At 43.2% G+C, this 22,679-nt stretch overlaps 1 protein-coding gene across 1 annotated transcript in view; it reads left to right on the top strand.

Annotated features, from left to right (window-relative positions):
- mcf2l2 (MCF.2 cell line derived transforming sequence-like 2) overlaps positions 1-22,679 on the top strand; it is a 108,141-nt gene that overhangs the window by 20,385 nt on the left and 65,077 nt on the right. Inside the window, exons 2-15 of the mRNA XM_034530085.1 lie at positions 6,161-6,244; positions 9,027-9,141; positions 9,832-9,922; positions 11,138-11,257; positions 11,935-12,051; positions 12,150-12,299; positions 13,488-13,612; positions 13,753-13,867; positions 14,492-14,611; positions 14,986-15,177; positions 16,669-16,860; positions 16,938-17,124; positions 17,313-17,416; positions 20,231-20,319. Of these exons, the coding sequence (XP_034385976.1) occupies positions 6,161-6,244; positions 9,027-9,141; positions 9,832-9,922; positions 11,138-11,257; positions 11,935-12,051; positions 12,150-12,299; positions 13,488-13,612; positions 13,753-13,867; positions 14,492-14,611; positions 14,986-15,177; positions 16,669-16,860; positions 16,938-17,124; positions 17,313-17,416; positions 20,231-20,319 (1,801 nt within the window). The remainder of the gene's footprint in view (positions 1-6,160; positions 6,245-9,026; positions 9,142-9,831; positions 9,923-11,137; positions 11,258-11,934; positions 12,052-12,149; positions 12,300-13,487; positions 13,613-13,752; positions 13,868-14,491; positions 14,612-14,985; positions 15,178-16,668; positions 16,861-16,937; positions 17,125-17,312; positions 17,417-20,230; positions 20,320-22,679) is intronic.

Here is a 22,679-nt window from a genome sequence, read left to right as displayed (position 1 = left end):
TGTTATGTAAGCTCCAACACAGGCTCCATTGTGAGAAGTCTGCTGCTAAGTACTAGGTAGACTGAGCTAAGACACTGACACACACTTACAGTATACCCCCCACACACACACCAGCTGCTGTCTGTTTTCACCTCGTGAGTGTCCTCATGGTAAAATGTTGAGATGGAGATGCTCCCCGGCCCGGTTCATGTGCTCGTGTGATGCCATGGCAACACGGTCTCGAGCTGAGCTTTTGTCGAAAAGTCAATCCCCCACCTTTTTATGGAGCACTTCAAGAAACACAAGTGATTGAAGTGTATACATATTTGACTTATCTATAAACTTAAAACTTACACCTGCCACAACGCACACAACTCCTTCCCCCGTACATCTTCAAAGGTCTGTGGCTGCATGTTGCACAGCTGTGGAGCCGCTGTGGTGACGGCATCCGTTGAAACAATACCGGCCACACGCTGTCTCAGCTGGTCATCAGTGTTCGGTCACCTGACTTCCTGCTTTGCTCCCGTTCATTAATATTAAGGTCAATAGAGAGGTTGGTTCACGTGAACACCGTTGTTTTTGGGGCACACACAGTGGTTCTTTTTTTATAAAGGATAAAGGGAAATATTATGAGATTCTGCTGCACCTGTTTCATATACTGCTGTGTATTTCTCACTTAGCCAATCCATGCATGCAGGGCATTTGTAATATAGCTAATAAAACCACAGCTTTACCCTCTCTCAACATTAAGTGTTCTAGTAGCCGAAGCATGTGAACCTTGGTGAAAGTCTGTTCAACCAAACATCCACTCGGCCTGCTACTATTTGATTGGAAAAATAAACGGTCAAACAGTCAAATATGTAATAAACAGTGATGTGGGAAACAGTATAATGCTTTTTTATTCGAGGATCAGAATTCCAGAGTGTGTGTGATGTTTTTCACTTGCTGCGTACAATGGGAGAGAATAATGAATACACATGCCTGGGAATAATAATGTTTACACTCTTATAGGAAGTCGTTCCCAAGACAAATGTGACAGCTCGATAGGCATTGTACTGAAAACAATGTGTGTGTGTCTGCCTGTGTGCATGTGCAGTTTTCCCATGTGTGTGGCAGCATCTACTAGTCCATGTGTTTCCATGTTTGTGTCCTGCAGGTTCTGGCATGGTTGTGTGTGTGTGTGTGTCTGCACACGTGTGTATTGTGGGTGTGTGTTCACACATACTTCTACCATTCTGAACCAACCAGCCTGCATGTGTGTGTGTGTGTGCGTGTGTGTGTGTGTGTGTGTGTGTGTGCGTGTTCTGCTCATTCAAATGCAATGAGAACAGAACAGTGGCAAGAACAGAGCAGGAGGGGGGGCACATGTGCTTCTTTTAGTACTTTAGTAAACAATAAGCTCATGTAAACACATATACACACACATGCACACGCATGCACGCATGCACACGCACACACACATACACGCACACACACACACGCAGGCTGGTTGGTTCAGAATATATATTATTATTTCATTGTAATGCAGCCTTTAAAACCAGGAAAAGAGTTTCATACCGCAATATCAATACCATATTGATATATCGCCCAGTTGCAGGCTACATCAATCTTTTGTTGATGAAAATTGTTCTATAGAATATTGTCAAAATGTTGCTAACATGATATGGCATGCAATAATAACTGTAACCTATTTTACAACAGTTGGAATACAACCAACACACTAGTTATAAGTTTCTGTTGAGCAAGTTTTGTTTTGTGTAAATAATCCAAACAATATTGGCACCTACCTCTGTATGCAATAGCAAATGATAAGAGTAGAGTCATGCGTCTCAACCTTTACCTTTAGCTTTAACATAATCATCTACGTGATTCACGTTTATCATTTTGTTGGAGTTTGCCTCTTTTGATTTGATTTGGCCTATTTTCTGGCTTTGGAGAAGTCTCAATGTTAAGGCTTCAGAAGGAACCAAAGAGCCCTCACTGGCTGTGTTCATGTTAGCTTAGCATTCAGTCCATAAGGGTTTGGCAGTGCAACATGGAGGTCATGAAACCCTCCAGACATAGCAGCACATAGACACTCACACGAGACTCATGACTGAGGCTGAGCAGTGTGTGTGTGTGTGTGTGTGTGAGCTCACACCTGAATGCATGGATCCAGTCAGTTTAGTTGTCTCTCTCTCCGTCACTCTCTCTCCATCTCTTTCTTCTTCACACACACCACTGAGTCTGTCTGCCCTCCCTCTCTGGCTTCTGATTTGCTGCTCACGGCAACGCTGTTTCTTGACAGCTGGAAAAAGTGACCACAGTAACACAGTAACACACACACACACACACACACACACACACACACACACACACACACACACACACAGTTCATGGCTCTGCTGCTGCTGTGTGTGTGTGAGTGAAACCTGAGAAAAGAGAGAGAAAGCCTGAATGTGTTGGTCTGGACGTCCGGGACGGTCTTGGTTGATGATGAGGATGGTGATGGCGATGACGAAGCAGCCGCAGGGTTGCTGCTGGATGTTGTTTTGTCCTCGCTGGTTTCGGATACCATGAGATTACCGTCACTTTACAGGATTACTGCTTTTGTGTGTGTGTGTGCCGGAGCCAGGAGGGCGTTGAGATGAAGAGTGTCAAGCATGTTATGGGTAATGTTCACACACAGTGTAAAAGCTGCATGGACATGTAGTGTCTCACTTTGTCTGGTCTCACTCATGTAGTGTCTCACTTTGTTTGGTCTCACTCATAATAGTGTCTCACTTTGTCTGGTCTCACTGATGTAGTGTCTCACTTTGTTTGGTCTCATTCATAATAGTGTCTCACTTTGTCTGGTCTCACTCATTTAGTGTCTCACTTTATCTGGTCTCACTCATTTAGTGTCTCACTTTGTCTGGTCTCACTCATTTAGTGTCTCACTTTGTTTGGGCTCACTTATTTAGTGTCTCACTTTGTCTGGTCTCACTCATGTAGTGTCTCACTTTGTCTGGTCTCACTCATGTAGTGTCTCACTTTGTCTGGTCTCACTTATGTAGTGTCTCACTTTGTCTGGTCTCACTCATAATAGTGTCTCACTTTGTCTGGTCTCACTGATGTAGTGTCTCACTTTGTTTGGTCTCACTCATAATAGTGTCTCACTTTGTCTGGTCTCACTCATGTAGTGTCTCACTTTGTCTGGTCTCACTCATGTAGTGTCTCACTTTGTCTGGTCTCACTTATGTAGTGTCTCACTTTGTCTGGTCTCACTCATAATAGTGTCTCACTTTGTCTGGTCTCACTGATGTAGTGTCTCACTTTGTTTGGTCTCACTCATAATAGTGTCTCACTTTGTCTGGTCTTACTCATTTAGTGTCTCACTTTGTCTGGTCTCACTCATTTAGTGTCTCACTTTGTCTGGTCTCACTGATGTAGTGTCTCACTTTGTTTGGTCTCACTCATGTAGTGTCTCACTTTGTCTGGTCTCACTCATAATAGTGTCTCACTTTGTCTGGTCTCACTCATAATAGTGTCTCACTTTGTCTGGTCTCACTCATTTAGTGTCTCACTGTGTCTGGTCTCACTCATAATAGTGTCTCACTTTGTCTGGTCTCACTCATGTAGTGTCTCACTTTGTCTGGTCTCACTCATAATAGTGTCTCACTTTGTCTGGTCTCACTCATTTAGTGTCTCACTTTGTCTGGTCTCACTCATGTAGTGTCTCACTTTGTCTGGTCTCACTCATAATAGTGTCTCACTTTGTCTGGTCTCACTCATAATAGTGTCTCACTTTGTCTGGTCTTACTCATTTAGTGTCTCACTTTGTCTGGTCTCACTCATGTAGTGTCTCACTTTGTCTGGTCTCACTCATAATAGTGTCTCACTTTGTCTGGTCTCACTCATGTAGTGTCTCACTTTGTCTGGTCTCACTCATAATAGTGTCTCACTTTGTCTGGTCTCACTCATAATAGTGTCTCACTTTGTCTGGTCTCACTCATTTAGTGTCTCACTTTGTCTGGTCTCACTCATAATAGTGTCTCACTTTGTCTGGTCTCACTCATAATAGTGTCTCACTTTGTCTGGTCTTACTCATTTAGTGTCTCACTTTGTCTGGTCTCACTCATTTAGTGTCTCACTTTGTCTGGTCTCACTCATAATAGTGTCTCACTTTGTCTGGTCTCACTCATAATAGTGTCTCACTTTGTCTGGTCTCACTGTTGTAGTGTCTCACTTTGTCTGGTCTCATTCTTGTAGTGTCTCACTTTGTCTGGTCTCACTCTTGTAGTGTCTCACTTTGTCTGGTCTCACTCGGTCTCTTCCTGTCAACAATAAGTGAAAAGGGATCTGAAGAGGAGACTGAGTAGATGTCAACAGACACACTCAGTCCTGCTCTCGTGGGCTCTGATTGGACGCCACAGACATGCGTCTCGGCCTGTCATCTTTTCCGTGAGGTGATTTAGTTTATAAAGAATACACTTTTAGCTTTTAAATAGCCGATAGTTTAGCTTAGTTATTAGTTTAATCTACTCAAGGTAGCTAGTGATCTACGTTAAAGTGCTTTAACAAAAAAAAGTATGACTAATACTGAGCTCATTCTTAAATGGGTTTTGGTGCTCAGCTGAGTGAGTGGAATGTGGTGGTGGGGGAGGGGGGTGTAGGTTGATGACGTGTCACTGGTGGTTGTAATTAAGCTTTCTTCGAAATACTATTTTTTATTTGTGTGAATTATTTTGCACGTTTATACCTAAAAAATAACTAGCTTTGTAAATACAAATTGAAAATCAAATCCAGTTTTTGAAAGCGGGTGGTGGGTCAACGACTGAGTCCGTGCTCCTAGGAGGGCTCACATGTGGGCAGGACCAGGTGTCACGCAGAGTCCCAGAGTTAGAGGACTCCAGCCAGAGGGGAGCATTTTGCAGGCCCCCGGCACAGTCCAGGGACTGGCCGCCATCTTTGAGTCCGGAACCCAGTTCTTGTAATCATACAGCAGTTATATGCATGTGTATATTTCTGTCACATGGTTTCCAGCTTCCATACTTGTGGTTGGACTGAACAGCAGCAAAGACACAGTTACAGTTCACTAGCTTGCAACCTCTAAACTTAATCTCCCAAACCCAGTACCCCCCCTCCCCCCACACACCTGACCTTATAAGATCTTGAGTGAAACAATCTTAAAACTCAAGGTCCACTTCACCAGTTGATCCCGGAGATTTAAAAAAATCTCTATCTGCTAAATAAGCAGTTCAGCATTGTGGAAAAAGCTTGTAAGTGGACCTGGAGTTAAGTATCTTTGGCCAAACTATTCTTTCCAAGATCAAGTGTCACATCACATTCTATGACATATATTAGAGCTTTCAGTTTGTCATGTGGTTCACTAAGAGAGGCTCAACCTCTGGTGTGTGTGATCTTCAGGGAACAAATCAGCCAAACCCAACCCAACACTTGTCAGTGGAGCAGACTGTGTGTCTGAGGTCCTCGGTGGCTCAGATACTAAGAACAGAGGTACATTGATATGGCCTCCATAACAGCCATTGTGCTCTCAGTCCGTCCCCAGCAGCACAATAACACTATAAGCATGTTTTAGTCTGTGTTCATAATGCATGTCTTTATTCTCAGTGATAGAGAACGTTTTGTTCTCCTTACGCAGAGTTTCAGGGTGCAGAGGAACCAAAATGATCATTAGAACATAACAGGGTTAGGGGTCTAAAGAATGCCATGGGTACACACACACACACACACACACACACACACACACACACACACACACACACACACACAGTAGTTTCCTTTATGTACTATGAACGCCTGGATAGTTACAGAATAGACTATGTGTGATGACAAATTTGCAGAATTACGAAAAAATAAGTCATGCGTTAAAAAAAGAGAAAAGAAAAATGTACTTTCAGCTTCCTTGTCAGTTTCTTTAACTCATGTACATATGTACAGTGTGCACAACACCCTGTAAGCATAACTCATGTTCCTTATTTGAGTTTACCTCTCATCCAGTGTACCTCCCTCTCGCCCAGACTGTATGATTGATGTTCATTCATGCTCCAGCTGCTTTTATTTCCCCATTATACTCTACTTGGATTCTCAATTGGAGGGAGGACCACACTCCAGTCTATGAGCATGTGTGTTTGTTTGTCTGGAAGTCATGTTTTACTGTGTATCTGTCTCCATCTGATCCGTGTGCCTCTCCTTCCAGATGAGATCATGCAGCAGGAGATCAGGCCCCTGCTGGCTGTGGACATCATCGAGCAGCTCCATCGCCAGTTTGCCTTGCTCTCAGGTATGTAGAGCGTCTGGAGGTTGGGACCTCATGCATTTAAAGGGATACCTCTGAAAAGGTCCTAACCGGCTTACTGCAACGATGGCAATGGTGGTGAAGACAACAAGTCCCATAATCTTCACTACGCCAGCGACCTTTGCTTGTTGTGGTGAACAAAGTCTTCTTATACTAGAAACAAAACCCACATTTGAATGAATGAGGCTATAAAGAATATACTTTTGAAAACAATGAGATGTAGAGGAGTACTCCACCAGATTTAAAACCATATGGTCAAAGTGCATGCAGCAGTGGCTCACATATGCTGACATTTAGTCCGATGTGGGTGGAGCTCAAGGAACACTTGACAGCCAATAGCATTTCTCCTAGCACAACCTGCCTACCTGGTGAATGCCCTTTTCCTTTTAGACCCCTTGTTATGTAATGTTGGCTTTCTGTTAACACGCGTAGCTTCCCTAACCCTGATGACATCATCACTATTCTTCACTATTTTCACAGCTCTCTGTATCCATATCTCTGCATGAGATGCCTGATCTCCTCAAAATGACATCTGCATTCAGCAGAACTGGATGGTCTATTACGTTTCAAGGGAAACATATTTTTTTTAATTTGACCACAAATAAGGAAGTCAATAAGTTAGGAGGTCAGGGTGGAGGGGTCAAACAAACACAGGACTTACACCAGGAGACCGCTGTGTGGAACAGAAAGTGACTTTGGCTTTAATTCACATCTGTAATTTGCTAACAAACACTTTGAGACACACCATGATCAGTTTGACTAAACTTAGTACTTATGTGCGCATTTTTAAAATTTCAATTCACAACGTTAACCACATGTTTAAAACGGCGACAGTAATCCTGGAGAGAAGAAATGTGCAGCCTCATTGCAAGGGGATGTACGTTTGTGGTAAAGCACGGTACTGTAATCAGACTACAGAGGCCCTTCAGTTCCTTTGGCTGTCGATGAAAGAGGGAATCTAACGGAGTGATATGTAGACATGAGGGGTTTAATCCCAAATAACATGGGGGCATGTATCTGAATGCATCTTTGTTTTTGTCTAAAAACAAGAGGTTTTGTGGCGATAAATAACTTATTTTTTACGTTGCATTATGCTGCAATAAGTATACTTTTTCTACCTTGTATTTAAAATAAAATTGCCCCTGTCTCCCAAGCGTTAACTGTGGGTTCCCTCAGACTTTCCACATGTTGTGGTTCTCCAGGGATGCCTCTCATTCCTTCTCTCCGTCCCCACAACAGACAAAATAATGCCTCTCTCAGCACTTCTTGCCTCCAGAGTTACACAAGTTGAACACTGCTGGTTTATTGCTTTCATCACATGCGTGTGTCTAGGATTGTGAGTGTGTGTGGGCCTTCTCAGTAGAATGTGGGTTGGTATTTAGGATTTTTTTCTTTCTATAATTGTGCGTCGCATGTGAACTGGAACCATTCTTTTGCCAGTCACGCGGTATCCCAACAATGAATATCTTCTAGGATTTGTTTGGTGTTTTTGATAGTGATTTATGAACGTTGCACGCCTCTTTTCTTTATCCGCTCACCCACAGTGGATCTCTCTCCCTCTTAGCCAAACAGAGAGCCTATTACTGTTCCACAGCCAATGCAAAAGCTTTGATACACTGAACATACTGTAGGTTTAATTACATTTGTGTTATGTGTACACAGAGCTGCAAAATAGGCAGTCAATTACATGGAACTGTCCATATTGATACGACTTCAAGCATATTCATCTTTATGACAGAGCTGGAGTTCTTTCATAGAAATGACACAAGTTCACAGAGAAGCGCTGATGTTTACATATTTCTTGGCCACTAGAGGGCAGCACAGCAAGCTAAAAACACAAGATTTGGATATCTTGACTCCAGAAAGTTGATATGATTAAGGTGTCAAATAACTGCCTATTAACATTTCCAGGCAGACACAGAGCAACATTAACATGTGACCCATTATTCATATGATGTCATTGATTAATACAGTTTACATTTTTTTGTCTGTTGTGTTTACTCTGAAATAGACGAGTAGTCCTATATTCGGGTTACTGGCCCCAGGTTTGAGGTCATTTTATTAAACTTTATTTATAAAGCCTCAATATGGGAAAAGGAATAATGCTAAAGCTAGATTTGATTTAAAGCCCCAGCTTGAATATTAGCTTTAGACTTTCCATCTTCAGCAGATGTGTGAGGCTGTATGTGACAGAACAGAGGAAGTATGAAGTGTCAGATCTAAAAAAGGAGCATTAGTTCTATGTTAGAATGAGACGTTTCTGCACTTCAAACGCGTTGGTAATTATTATAATTACTCCCATCATCAGTGTTCTAATGTAACACAGCAGTCTAGTTGAGGTGGCTGAGGACTTTCAGCTCAACGTTGCCATCTTGTGTCTATTTTGTGGAAGCGTTAGACCAGTTTGTGTCTGAAAGGTTTTTCGGGGTTTCCCCTGACAAAGTTACTGTATTTACTTCTGTGACCTAAATGAATAATTGTAATATGGTCTAATATATTGTAATTGAAGTCTGTCTCAAACCGGAGAATGAGTGAGAGACCTTTTTTAGAACCCAATATGCCTCATTGTGTTGTTGTGGTCTCATATACATAACTGTCCTCATCCACGGTCCCACTGGCAAGACAATCAGGACAAATGGATGAGAATCAAACTGAAAATGTTGCGCGACAAGACATCTCGTACACACATGTAACACATAGATGAGAACATATCGTCTGTTGTGAAAGGACTAATAGTAAATGCTGTGTGTGGTGTCTTGTGTTGCAGGAGGGCGAGGGAAAGAGGGCGCCCCCATCATCATCTTCCCAGAGTTCTCAGGCTTCAGTGAAGTGCCAGAGGAAGACTTCCTCAACGTTGTTACTTACTTGACCAGCATACCCAGGTACACACAGTGTCATACACATACCAGTTAGTTTTCATGGTGGTTATCCTCACAGAATCAGACTCTTAGGTATGGGTGGGGGGTTGAGTCAAACAAACACTCAGCAGATGTATGTTTGTGTCCTGTGTGAAACCAAAAGTCTACATTGACTTATTTACCTTTACTTTTGTGATGTAACTTTCCTACTTTTCCTAATCATCGTTCATTCAACCCACTTTCCTTCCCTCAACCTAACCAAGTGCTGTTGTTGCCTAAACCTAAAGTTGTTGTGTTTCAATTCACATCACTAACACGGAAGGTGAAGTTGAGTTAGTCCTGTCTGAAGCATCAGAATGGTATTGGTAACGGCAGGTAACGGACATTAAATCACATTCTATGGGCGCTTCCACGGTCATATGTCACTTTTTACACACTCTCTATGTAATGTGTAGTTTTTCTATTCTGAAAATCTATCTATACCTCATTAATTCTGTTGGCTACTTTGATTAAGCACAGAAACACAAAACTGAACTAAAAAAAAGGCTTATAACACATATTGGTGTATTCCTTAAACTGTGCAAGATGTTTTTGCTCTTCAGCTGAGCTCTGCGTGTGCAAAGTATATCAGTTTTACAGAGTTGGATTGTCACAGCTTACACAGACGCACAAAGCAGCAGTCCACTCACATGTCTTCTTCCCTCCTGTTTCCAGCCTGGATGCTGCGAGTATCGGCTTCATCATCATCATCGACCGGCGGAAGGACAAATGGAGCTCAGTGAAGGCCTCTCTATCCCGGATCGCTGTAAGTTTTATATATATATATATATATATATATATGTTAATATAATGAATAAAGCTATAACATGTATATATATATATATATATATAGAGGCTGAGCAGACTGGTTATAGTGGGACAGAGAGGCTGAGTGGACTGGTTATAGTGGGACAGAGAGGCTGAGAGGACTGGTTATAGTGGGACAGAGAGGCTGAGTGAACTGGTTATAGTGGGACAGAGAGGCTGAGTGGACTGGTTATAGTGGGACAGAGAGGCTGAGTGGACTGGTTATAGTGGGACAGAGAGGCTGAGTGGACTGGTTACAGTGGGACAGAGAGGCTGAGTGGACTGGTTACAGTGGGACAGAGAGGCTGAGTGGACTGGTTATAGTGGGACAGAGAGGCTGAGTGGACTGGTTACAGTGGGACAGAAAGGCTGAGTGGACTGGTTATAGTGGGACAGAAAGGCTGAGTGGACTGGTTATAGTGGGACAGAGAGGCTGAGAGGACTGGTTACAGTGGGACAGAGAGGCTGAGCAGACTGGTTACAGTGGGACAGAGAGGCTGAGCAGACTGGTTACAGTGGGACAGAGAGGCTGAGTGGACTGGTTATAGTGGGACAGAGAGGCTGAGAGGACTGGTTACAGTGGGACAGAGAGGCTGAGCAGACTGGTTACAGTGGGACAGAGAGGCTGAGAGGACTGGTTATAGTGGGACAGAGAGGCTGAGAGGACTGGTTACAGTGGGACAGAGAGGCTGAGCAGACTGGTTATAGTGGGACAGAGGCTGAGAGGACTGGTTACAGTGGGACAGAGAGGCTGAGTGGACTGGTTATAGTGGGACAGAGAGGCTGAGTGGACTGGTTATAGTGGGACAGAGAGGCTGAGTGGACTGGTTACAGTGGGACAGAGAGGCTGAGTGGACTGGTTATAGTGGGACAGAGAGGCTGAGTGGACTGGTTACAGTGTGCCAAAACTCAGCCGTCTCTGCGTGTTGGTTGGCTGAAGCTGCTGCTGTACACTTTATATTGTCTCTACGTCTCTGTGTGTTCGGCCTCGAGGAGGCTTCATCCTGCTGTTAAAGTGGCAGGTTATTTAATGTATGCACAGCCATGCTTGAAGCACCACCGTGGTGTAATTGTTGTCATTTTTCTGCTTCATTCTTGTAAAAGCTACACATAAATGGCATGATGCGATGCCTCAGAGATGTATTGTAAATCCACATGTGGTTGTGTTACCTAGGGGGCGTTTCCAGGAAACCTGCAGCTGGTGTTGGTGCTGCGGCCGTCCAGGTTCTTCCAGAGGGCGATAGCAGACATTGGAATCAGGCTGCACAAAGATGACTTTAAAATGAAGGTACCGGTAAGCATGCTTCAGTACCGACCATCTAGCTGCAATCATGAGCAACGTGTCATTTTTAACTGAATGCTGAATCCCAGGTGGAGTCCTTTCATCAGTTACATCCACAAATACTTCGATCCTGTCAATATCCAGTAGTGTTGTGAGAAATCATCTCTCCTGAACGCATGATACAACTATGGCTTTCACAAAACAAAGTCTCACCATCATTCAATAACTCCAGGATATATATCTGCCCTTGGAATTGTCTCAATGAACAGGATATCAAACTTGTTGGTTTAGTTTTATTCAAATGTTAAATGTATTAAATATACAAAGGTACTCCAGTGATTTAGAATCTACTTTGGTAAAGATAAGGGACTCACAAGAGACAGATTTAAAACAATCAAAATGTATTGACTTTTAGTCCCTAGTACGAGACTCCAAAAAGACAGCACTTTTCCCATAATGCAACTCACTAGCTCCCCCAATTGTTTAACTGTCCCTGCCTGAGCGTCTTTCAAATTCCATGCCCCCCGTGTGCATCTCAGGCTCTCTGTTTTTAATTTGTTGTGCGAGCTGAGATCACCCTGCTGACTTCATCAAGGTTATTTTCTCTCTCCAGCCACAGAAGACGTTCTAGAACCGTTTTCAGTTGGCCGTGATTAAGCGCTTGAAGTGATAGTTGAACGTGTTTGCAGATTGTGATGCTGAACTCCCTGTCGGACCTCCACGGCTACGTGGATAAAGGCCAGCTGACCCGGGAGCTGGGCGGAAACCTGGAGTACTGTCACAGCCAGTGGATACACCACCGAACTGTGAGTAAACCAACTGTGACTTGGCAACTTTCCAAAATTGTAGTTGCATTCTAGGGCGCTGCAGGCTCACACGTGGCTCCTTTTTTTTTTCTCAACAGGCCATAGAGAACTTTGCCATGACAGTAAAAACCACAGCCCAGATGTTACAGAAGTTCGGGACGGACCTGGCTGAGACGGAGCTGCCCAACGACGTCCAGTGCACCAAAGACCTGCTCACGGCACACACCGACAAACACAGCAACCTCAAGGTGAGTGAGTACATTGAATACTATCAGGGACACTACATGGACGCACGGCAACAAAGAATTATCAGGCTGGTTGGGGTGAAACTTTGTAACCGTGGCACTCCAGCAGCCAACAACATCTGGGGTCAGATCAGTCTCAATAATTGCAAATGGACACAGAGAGACTCACAAATGCAAACACAAAGATTCACAAATGCGCACATTGGAATGCATTTGTGAATCGTTCTGTGTGCATTTGTAAATTCAACATATTTGTGAATTGTTCTGTTCGCATTTGTGAATCTTTGTGTTCGCATTTGTGAATCTTTGTGTTTGCATTTGTGAGTCTCTCTCTCATTTGCAATTATTGAGACTGATCTGACCCCATAACAACAAGAATAATACATTCACAGCTGTAAATGTGTCCCACTGTATGGATTTGAAAGGAGGTGTTACATGGTGATGGGGTTCCTGGTAATGAGCCAGATGAAACAATGCCGGCCTGCTTGAGAGTTACATTAGTACCTGGTCACTCCAGAGGATCGAGGTTCATCATGAAATTGTGGGTGACCTTGTGGCTCACGCATTGGCTACTGTTGTTGTGGTTAGTTTGTGGCAAGTTTGTGGTTAGTTTGTTGTTCATCATTTGGCAATGTAGGGTCATAAAAAGCTTTTTTAAAAAGGTAATAGCCTCTTACTTTGGACTCTCCATTCCTTCAAAGGTGAACAAGATGGTTTGCTTTCGGTCATGGTGCAAATCAGAATCCTGCACTAAAGCATGGTGCTCTGATCCACAGGTCACAGCAATTCCACTTTCTAAATGTCTGCTGTTGTAAATGCTGATGCCACCATGGCATGAGGAAACTCCACGTCTTTCATTTGATACCACAATGAAAAGAAAGTTCGGAAAAATGACGTACCCAAATAAAAATGTATGTAGCTTCTGAACCACTGTGACTAGCTAGAAAGGAAACCTGCTAAAGGTTCTTGTGAAAGTGTCAGAAAATAAAATAAAAAGGTATAAATAAGTGCTTTTAGCTGTATCTGTACAGGACAATATAGGGCTGTAACGACAGAATCAGTGAACACCTGCCTCACATTTGAAGAAGATAGGACAAAGTGTGACCATTCTACAGTGTTTCTTCATGAAAATATATCAGTTTTTTAGATGGTAATAATGTTCTTTCCAATGCTTCTTTGTCTCCAAACCAGGATGAACTAAAGCTAGCTTTGAAGCAGGGTACCACCTTGTTAGGTTGTATCAAGGAGCAGGCCGCAAAGTCGGAGAACCACAAACTCAACCCAGACGAGATGGAGAACCAAACCACGGTGGAGAGGTGACAAAGCTCTTCTTCTTCTTCTTCTTCTTCTTCTTCTTCTTCTTCTTCATTATATGCACCTCAGTCTGTAATATGGTAATGTATTCCTACAGTAACTCTCACAGTGTTTGTAATGAGGTTCCTGTTGTGTGTTTCAGGCTCCTAGCCCAGCTGGATGAGACGGAGAACGCCTTTGAACAGTTCTGGTGTAAACACCATCTGAAACTGGAGCAGTGCCTGCAGCTACGCCACTTCGAACAGGACTTCAGAGAGGTACATCTGTAGATCTGCCTCTGGCCTGGAGTCTCCTCTTCACACGGCTTCAGAAGACTTTCGCTGGAAAGCCATACTTTGAAAAACATGCTAAACCCTTGTGCCTTACTTTTAAAAAGTAGCTCTGATGTCCGTAGAGGACACAAACGTCTGTGTCATAAAACTGCCATAAGATTATATATTCAGATTATTTTCCACTTTCACCAAGTACATTTTTTTAACCAACATCAAACCTTATCATAGCTACCAAACGTCCATTATGTGTCAGGATGTTAACCCTGTAAATGTTTTTAACATAATGCTGCTTTCGTTATGACAATATAGTCTGTGTACTTTTTTTTAATAGACAAACGTGAGCAAATGGCTCAAACTGGTGGAAAATAGTAAACACTACAATTGGGCAGTGTTATCAAAAATTGTGGTTGTAATGACTTTCAGTGCAACATTTTTGTGATCATATATATATATATATATATAAGTTGTTAATACAATCTATTTCATCTCCTTACAGACACCTAATGTTCTAATAATTGTTTTATGTTACATTTCTAACTTTGGATATGATCATTTGAAGCTCAGTCTGCAACATAATAGTTGTCTTCTGTCCTCTCCGTGGTTCTCCAGGTCAAAGTGTCGTTGGACAGTTTGATGGACATTCTAACCAGCCTATCAGATATCGGGGATTGTGTGGCCAGAGTCGAACACCTGCTGATCGGACTGAAAACACTGGAGGAGAAGGCTCTGGTGAGTCTCTCCCTCTCTCCCTCTCTCTCTCTCTCTCTGTCTCTCTCTCTTGGCACACACACACACACACACACACACACACACACACATATAATGGCTGTATATGTTGTAACTAATAACATACATCATGTATTAATGTTTCATAAATCCCTTGCCAGCCATTGATAAGGCTGGTGCTTACGCCTCTCCAGCATCCTCCAATTACATAACAGCTTAGCACAAGCTCAGTCATGGCAGCTGCTTCATAAAGGCTCTTTACCATTGACGAGAAAGCAATCCCAGATTTGTATGTTACGAATCTTGGTAAATAACAGTATGAGCACCCATCTGCGTGTTAAAATGCCGTGGTATATCCTGAATGGTTGTCCTTCCAGCCCACACTAGAAAAAGCCCAGCTCCACGCACTGCACGGTGACCAGCTGATCCAGAGCAACCACTACGCTGTGGACTCCATCCGACCCAAATGTGTGGAGCTCCGGCGGGTCTGTGACGACTTCAGCAACGAGTCCAAGAAAAAGACGGACGTCTTGTCCAAATCGCTGCAGATTCACATGGGCATTGATAAGGTGAGGATGTTACGCCTTAAACACATCTACAGATGACACGCCCTGAAATACATAGTTGGGGATTTACAAAGTTACTTGTTTTTATGTCGTAATGTGCTCAATAATTTGTGTAAAGGCCCTTGACATGTATTTTTGGCAACAAATCACAGTCAAATAAAAAAAAAATTATATATATATATATATATATATATATATATATATATATATATATATATATATATATATATATATATATAAACTACGTGCATAATCATTACACTGAATTGAATCTGGAGACAAGCTAATTCACATTCAATATTTATATATATATATATATGTTTATATATAACCCAATATTTGTTAATATAAAGTCTGGACCGGCCTTTCCCATCACCATGCTGTTAGCGTGGGTTCTCAACACGTCTTTAAAGCGACATTAATTGATTTCTTCTGCAACTTGGTGGCAGTGGAACAAGAAATGGGCCCCACTAATATGTACGTAGATATGTGAGCGTCAATCTGTGCATCAAATAAGTACACACACAAAATGACCTTCTGATTCATGACGTGTCTAAATTGAAAGGCGCATGTCTGATATTCATAATCAGCATAGTCACGCCCACATTCCTCTATATAAGATGAGACATTTGCACGAAGGTTCATCATGGGGAAGGCAGAGACGTCGTTGTAAGAGTGAGAAGCTTGGCCCCCAAATAAAATACAAAACAAGACTGTCCGAGGTGGAAAGCAGAAAACCTTTCCAACGTGATTGACAGGAGTGACGATGATTGGGCTGCAGCAGACACAGGCAGAGGAGGGCGCGTGCCCTGAGGTACGCACTGCTCAGGTAAAACAAAGGAATGATTTGACCTTTACGTTTATGGGGAAAAAAATAACAGAGCAGAATAAAGATCAATGACAACAAACGGACGAAGAACAAAGAAAGTCAATGGGCCAGTACAAACAGCGAGTGACTGATGGGGAAGTAGGAACCAGTGAGCAGGAGGTCTGGTGGCAGCGGGGCCAATGAGGGACAAGTGGAACTAATCAGAATGGGGCCGACAATCAAAACGGGATGGAAAATACCACACGGCAGGAAGTGAAGTGATCTGAAAGGAGAAATATTGTGCAAACCACAAACAACATGTTCTGGATTTTCTTCTCTTTGTCTGATGATCTCTCTTTGTTCTAAAATTGGTCAGCTATGCGTGGGCTTTCTGCTTCCTCTTCATCTAAACTGACATTTGTTTTCATCTCACGCGTTGCGCATTCAGTCATAAAGATGACTTACACAATTATTAGTAGTTGTGCGAGAGCTATTTTCCTGTACAACGCGGGATCATTACCGACATTCCGGGTGCACTGACTTTCAGTATCACCGCCAGGTAAAGCGGATTTGAAGATTTGGATAATCTGGATTAATGTTAGTTTGTTTATAACATGTCTGCCTTTGGGGAGAGTTGGTGTTGGCTCCATTGACATCTTACCCTGTTGGGATTCTGCTCTGTACAGGTAAACCAGTGGTGTGAGTCTGGCATCTACCTGCTGGCCTCCCAGGCTGTGGATAAGTGTCAGTCACAGGAAGGGGCGGAGTCCGCACTGACTGACATCGAACACTTCCTGGAGTCTGCAGAAAAGAACCAGCTGACTGAACTGAAGAACCTCCACAACCAGTACGAGGTTGTCCTGTCCGAGGAGATCCGGGTACGGTGCACACTTTGCAGTATGACTGGACTTCCTGTTGTAAAAAACAGATTGATAGTGATGCTTTCTGTCTGCAGGCCAATGTCCTGAAGGCACTGAAGCGCCTGGAGGACGTCCAGGAGATGTTTCAGAAGCGGCACGTCAGTCTGAAGAGGCTGTCAGCTAAACAGACGAGGCCCGTCCAGCCCGTCGCCCCCCGGCCCGAGTCTTCTCCTAAACGGCCCGCACTGAAGAACCCCCCCAGAACTCCAGGGAGCCAGCAGCGTGAGTCGGATGTTGCTACGTTGAGCTCTTAAACTGGTTGACACCTCGAGCTGCAAACTTAAATAGTTGTCAGCCTTTTCTTTGCCATAAACTGAACTCATGTAACGACTGCATGTATGTAAGGTGACCCGAGCTCTGGAAAGACAACATTTAAATGTCTTGTGCTCTGTCCTCTCAATTCACTGTAGCTCTGGCCCGCAGAGTGTCAGACAACTCTAACAGTAGCAGGCAGCCAGTCGAAGTGGATCCCAGCAAGAAGAGGATCATACGCAAGGCCAAGGGAGGCATCAAGGTACCCTTCTCTCTCTGCAACATGAAGTCCTTTCAACAAGTAACTTTAATAATTTGTAATATTCTGTTTATTTCAAAGTAAGAGGGAACAGCTGACTATGACAGCGTGCAGGGTATTGTCCCACAATGATGGATTCCAGTGCCAATCCTGTTACTTTTATGCATAACTATGCAGCAAAAAGACGAATCTGAACTGGGACAGAATACACAGCATGGCAGGTATCAGTGGCTGGTTGGTCCCTGAAGGTTGACAAGAATTGATCAAATATATACATGTACATTGTGTGTGTGTAACCCTTTTCTAGTCTTCCGACCACTCAAAGCGCTTTAACACTGCATGTCATCATTCACACACTGAGGGGAGGAGCTACCATGCAAGGTGCCACCTGTCCATCAGGACTAACTAACAATCATACAACATTCACACACCGTAGGAACAGCTACGGCAGTGGTTCCCAAAGTGGGGGTCGCGACCCCTAGGGGGGGCGCGGTGGTACTACAGGGGGGTCGCGGCTTCATCACCAACCCACACACACAGACGCACACATACACCGGTAAAACAATATAAAATAACCGACGTGACATGCACTGTGTTCCAACCACGCCACCAGAGCGGCTCATGTCACAGACCGACTGTGGCAAAACCAGCGAGAGAGCGAGCGCGCGCCCGAGCGAGAGAGCGCGAGCGAGGCAGAGACACACAGCGACACAGAGCGAGAAATAAAAAAAAAAATTGGGGTCGGGCTGCGGGGGGGGGGGGGGGGGGGGGGGGGTCGTCCAATGTTCCTATATCATCAAAGGGGGTCTTGACAGAAAAAGTTTGGGAACCACTGAGCTACCGGATAAAGTGGGGTAAAGTGTCTTGTCCAAGGACACATAGACGTGGGCTAGTGGAGCCGGGTATCGAACCACCGGTGCTCTGATTGAAAGACGGCCCTGCTCACCACTGAGCCACAGTCACCATGGGCGATGTGTTTACAGCTCATTGAGCAGGAAGAACAACAACAACAAATCCTATTAGCTCATGAAATGAACTTATGAAACAAGCTGGTGTCGTGTATACAGCTTAATGTATCAAATAAACTGAAACCTTGGACAGAGACTAATAATTAAGCAGACACAAAGCTGTTGTATGTTCTGGGTATGCTTGTGGTTTCTGTCCTGTAACAAGCTGGTATACCTAAAGGATCAACATGTCTGAACGAGTGAGTCATTGACGTATGTGGAATGCTCCTCACAGGTTCAGCTGTCGTGCTGCTTCTGTCTCGAAAGTCTGTCTGTTTACTTTAAAAAGCAAAGATAAGGAGCAAACAAACAACAACACATGCAAAATCTGATTCTATCATACAATGCTCTATCAGTCTCTCTTTTGGACCACACACGCCACCTGGTCAGAGAAGGTCAGAAGGTCAGAAGGTCAGAGGTCGCCTACAGAACCTGAGGCTGGCGGCCACTCAGTGCATTAGTTATCAGGCTTGAAGAAGGAGGCGCTCCCTCACCAGTATGCCACCCTGCTGCTACGCCACCATGTTGCTCTGATCTCATTAATTGGTTTACAGTGTGCATAACTTGGATGTGCGCCCCAAGGTTACTTTGTGCTGTGCAGTGATAGTGTTGGTGTGTTAGACCATAAACCTCCCTCCATAATTGACGAGGGCAGACGGTTCCAAAATCCAAAGCCTGCCGAGCAGTTTCCTTCTTCTTATTAGTCAACTCCGTGAACGTGTAAAAAGAAAATGTAAAAAGATGTTTAAGATGGCCGTTTTTTAATCAAGTGACATTAATGCAGGAGAGTATTCCTCCCTGAACAACTACAGACGATGCTCATGAAAAGGCTGGAAACATTAAGGAGGAGGACATGACGTTCTGTTGTTTGAGCTGCACACAGCCATCGGATCTCAATGTGGACGCAGGAGACTCTTGTTAATAGCATGTATGCAATGTACATGTATTAATACCAAGTGTTGAATGTATTAATACCAGGTGTTCAATGTATTAATACCAGGTGTTGAATGTATTAATACCAGGTGTTGAATGTATTAATACCAGGTGTTCAATGTATTAATACCAGGTGTTCAATGTATTAATACCAGGTGTAAATGTAGTCAGGTTAATAGATTGATTAGATACAATCGAAATATAAGACACATTTTATTGCAAGGTGTCATGGGGGTGTAAGTGGCATTTTCCCTGACCAAATGTATGTACGTAAGTAATCTCTATGATTCAGCCAATATATGTATAATCTCGAGGCAACGGGACAATATTTTGGTTTGGGCAGCGTTCTGGCTTCCAATCGTAGTCCGAGTTGTATTGACCAATCACGTTGGAGCAGTCTTTGGTTTAATGAAGGTAATCAGACCATGTGGCTGGTGATTATTTATCTTTTCATTGGTTGAACAGGGTTTTCGGTCTGTGTTTCAGTTCTAAGTTAATATATTTACATAATGTAACTCACCTCTATCAAAATACAAATGCATCATTCAGTAAATCATTTTTAAAATCCAGGCTTCTGACAGGAAGAAAAAGTACCAACTTCAAAGTATCTTGTGATCTATGCACCCTGCAGTGTCTTTACTGTTGGGCCAGTTCAATATTTACCTATGACTGCAAACACCTGGTGGAGACATACTATTTATGACTTTAGAAGTTACCAGGGATTCCCTGAATGCACCATCTATCGGATGTATTGGGACGAGGCTTTGAGAAGAAGACTCTGAGTTCACTGATGTTGCACGGTTGCATTTTGGACATATTATACAAAGTCCCAAAAGTCCACAAAGTCAACCTATACATTTGTGTTTGTGTGTCACAGATTGAGGTGATGCATGAGGAAAGCCAAGGAGGCTCCACCCATGTCATTGTGACCAATGAGACAGAGGAGAGTCTGTCCAACAGACGCAGGTAAGGACCGACCACAGCGCTGTGTTCTCATGCAGTCCTTTGCTTCACTGTAACATCACTAAAAAGACAATATGATTATGATTGTTCATGAGAAGTCAGTCATGCAAGGTCATATATGATTCTGTGTGCATGCTTTGAAGTAAGGCCGTCACCTCTTAGTCAATTAGTCCTTTTAGTCTCAGTCGACTCTGATTTCTTCAGTCGATTACTCACTTTTTATTCATTTTCCTGCTGAATGACTTTTTCCCCAAAAATGTCTGAACACAAGATTTAAAGTTGTGATTTTGTGAGATTCTCTGCGGAGGGTTATTCAACATAGCGTGTCTTTGGTCGAAAGCAGCCCTAGTTTGCAGTAGCTTTGCTATTTGTATTGTAATTGAACACCACTTACCACATGCACTGACATGTGAAGAGCACATTTCAGGTGGTGGAACAGTTGTCACCCAGGTGACGGTGCACGTTGTGATGTCGGACTCCAGTGTGGAATGTTTCATTTGACCCTGTGCTGTGTGGAGGCACGTCAACGGACTTTTATTGAGATATACCAATCTAATAGACTACCTAATTTGTCTGTTCAGTGATGATGTAAAACACAAATATCTAAGCTCTACTCTCTGTCCCTCTTCAAAGAATCCAGAACCTGTGAAACTAGTGTTTAATTCCAAAGTCTCCTACTGCAGTGTAAAGTCCACGGCAGGCTTCATGTGCGATGTGTTTTGCAATACAACTTCTTAGAAGATGTATTACAAACTTTGTCTTCTGGGCTTCTGCATCTTGTGAGACTTGTGTCTCGTCCACTTTAGGAAAAATTTAGGAAAAAGCAATGAATGACAGAAACAGAAATGATTGTCGAAGCAAATGTTCTGATTTGACACTGAAGGCCAACACACAAACACAACCACATCCGGGAGCGTGGCTCGAAGCCCAGAGAGAGAGAAAGAGCTCAGGAACCAGCATCATTATATTGCATTCAGCCATGTCTGCCGACTCAGTGAGAAGCATCATCTCCGGGTCGGCGGCTCCAGTTTGAAGTATAGAGGAAGTGGACAGAATGAGTAACTCCACATGGCTCTGTGGATCCTCAGAGGACGACACAGCAACAGCACGTACCACTGACATCACACACACTTGTCGACGAGGCAATTTGACTTCTAGAAGACAATCTCTGTGCTCAATCATGTGCATCTGCATTTAGAATTGAATAACATTTAGCATTAGAGGATCCATCACACAAGGCTACATGCAACAGTCGCTTGTTAAGGAGTTCTGTTTAATATGTATGATATGAGAAACATGAGAATGCATTCAAAGGTCCGAGAGGGTCGAACACTCCAAATGAATTTTTAAAAACAACATTACTAACAGTGTTTTCTGAAAGATAAGCAAAGCGTACATAAAGTCATAAGGAAAAGGTTTCCCCGGCTTGTGTTATTTCCTGGGTAATAGTTAGTGTATTATGACTTGTATTGTTTAGGTGCTAAACAATACAAGTGTGTATTGCACTGAGCCAAATGGAAGAAGAGAGGCACTGTTGGGATGAGTTGGTTTCATTTCCTCACGTAGAGACATCGTTCCGTTTCTTCTTTTACTTTTCATACTTCCTGGCATGTACACGTAAAAGAAATCAGATGACCTGCTGACATTTTGGATTGGTCACATGGGCTCTTTTAGAAGACGCTGACAAATTACAAATTATTTTAAAGTTAAGCTACTGACATTATTTTCCAGGTTCACATCTGGCTCAGTGGCTAGCGGGTCCGTCCTTCAATCAGAGGATCTGCGGTTCGAACCTATGTTGATGTGTCCTTGAGCAAGAGACTTAACCCCCAATTGTTCCCCGTAGCCTTGTCTACGGTGTATGAATGTAAGTCGCTTTGGATAAAAGCGTCAGCTAAATGAAATGTTAATTTTTTTTTAATGAAAATCCATCGAGGTTTGGTCGACCAAACCAAATAAAAACTACTAACCAATATTCTAATATATATCACAACATATCACCTGTTATATTACCTTTTTTCTCAGTTCTGGGTTAGGGTGTGCTTTCTGCCTTTAAACCCAAATGTGCTCCCCCGGCAGTCAAAGGGTTCATTCTAAGGTCAAGACGCCAGATGACGTTCACACTCGTGGTGATTCAGACGGTTTTGTTTTAATGTAAAAACCACAGCGTAACAGGATGCAGTGAGAGAGAAGAAGAAACACAATCTCAAATGAGTCATAGCAGGATGAGATTTCTCCTAAAATAGTACGGCATACTTGTATTATAATAGAGTTTAGCGTAGTAAATCAGAAATCTGGTTTCAGATAGAGGACCCTCAGATTCGTGAAGCATGGCAGAGATGGTGAGTTATTGCACGTTTAAT

This window comes from Cyclopterus lumpus, chromosome 4, assembly GCF_009769545.1.
Source record: "Cyclopterus lumpus isolate fCycLum1 chromosome 4, fCycLum1.pri, whole genome shotgun sequence".
Taxonomy (NCBI): Eukaryota; Metazoa; Chordata; class Actinopteri; order Perciformes; family Cyclopteridae; genus Cyclopterus; species Cyclopterus lumpus.
This window is presented reverse-complemented; position numbering and strand designations above follow the sequence as displayed.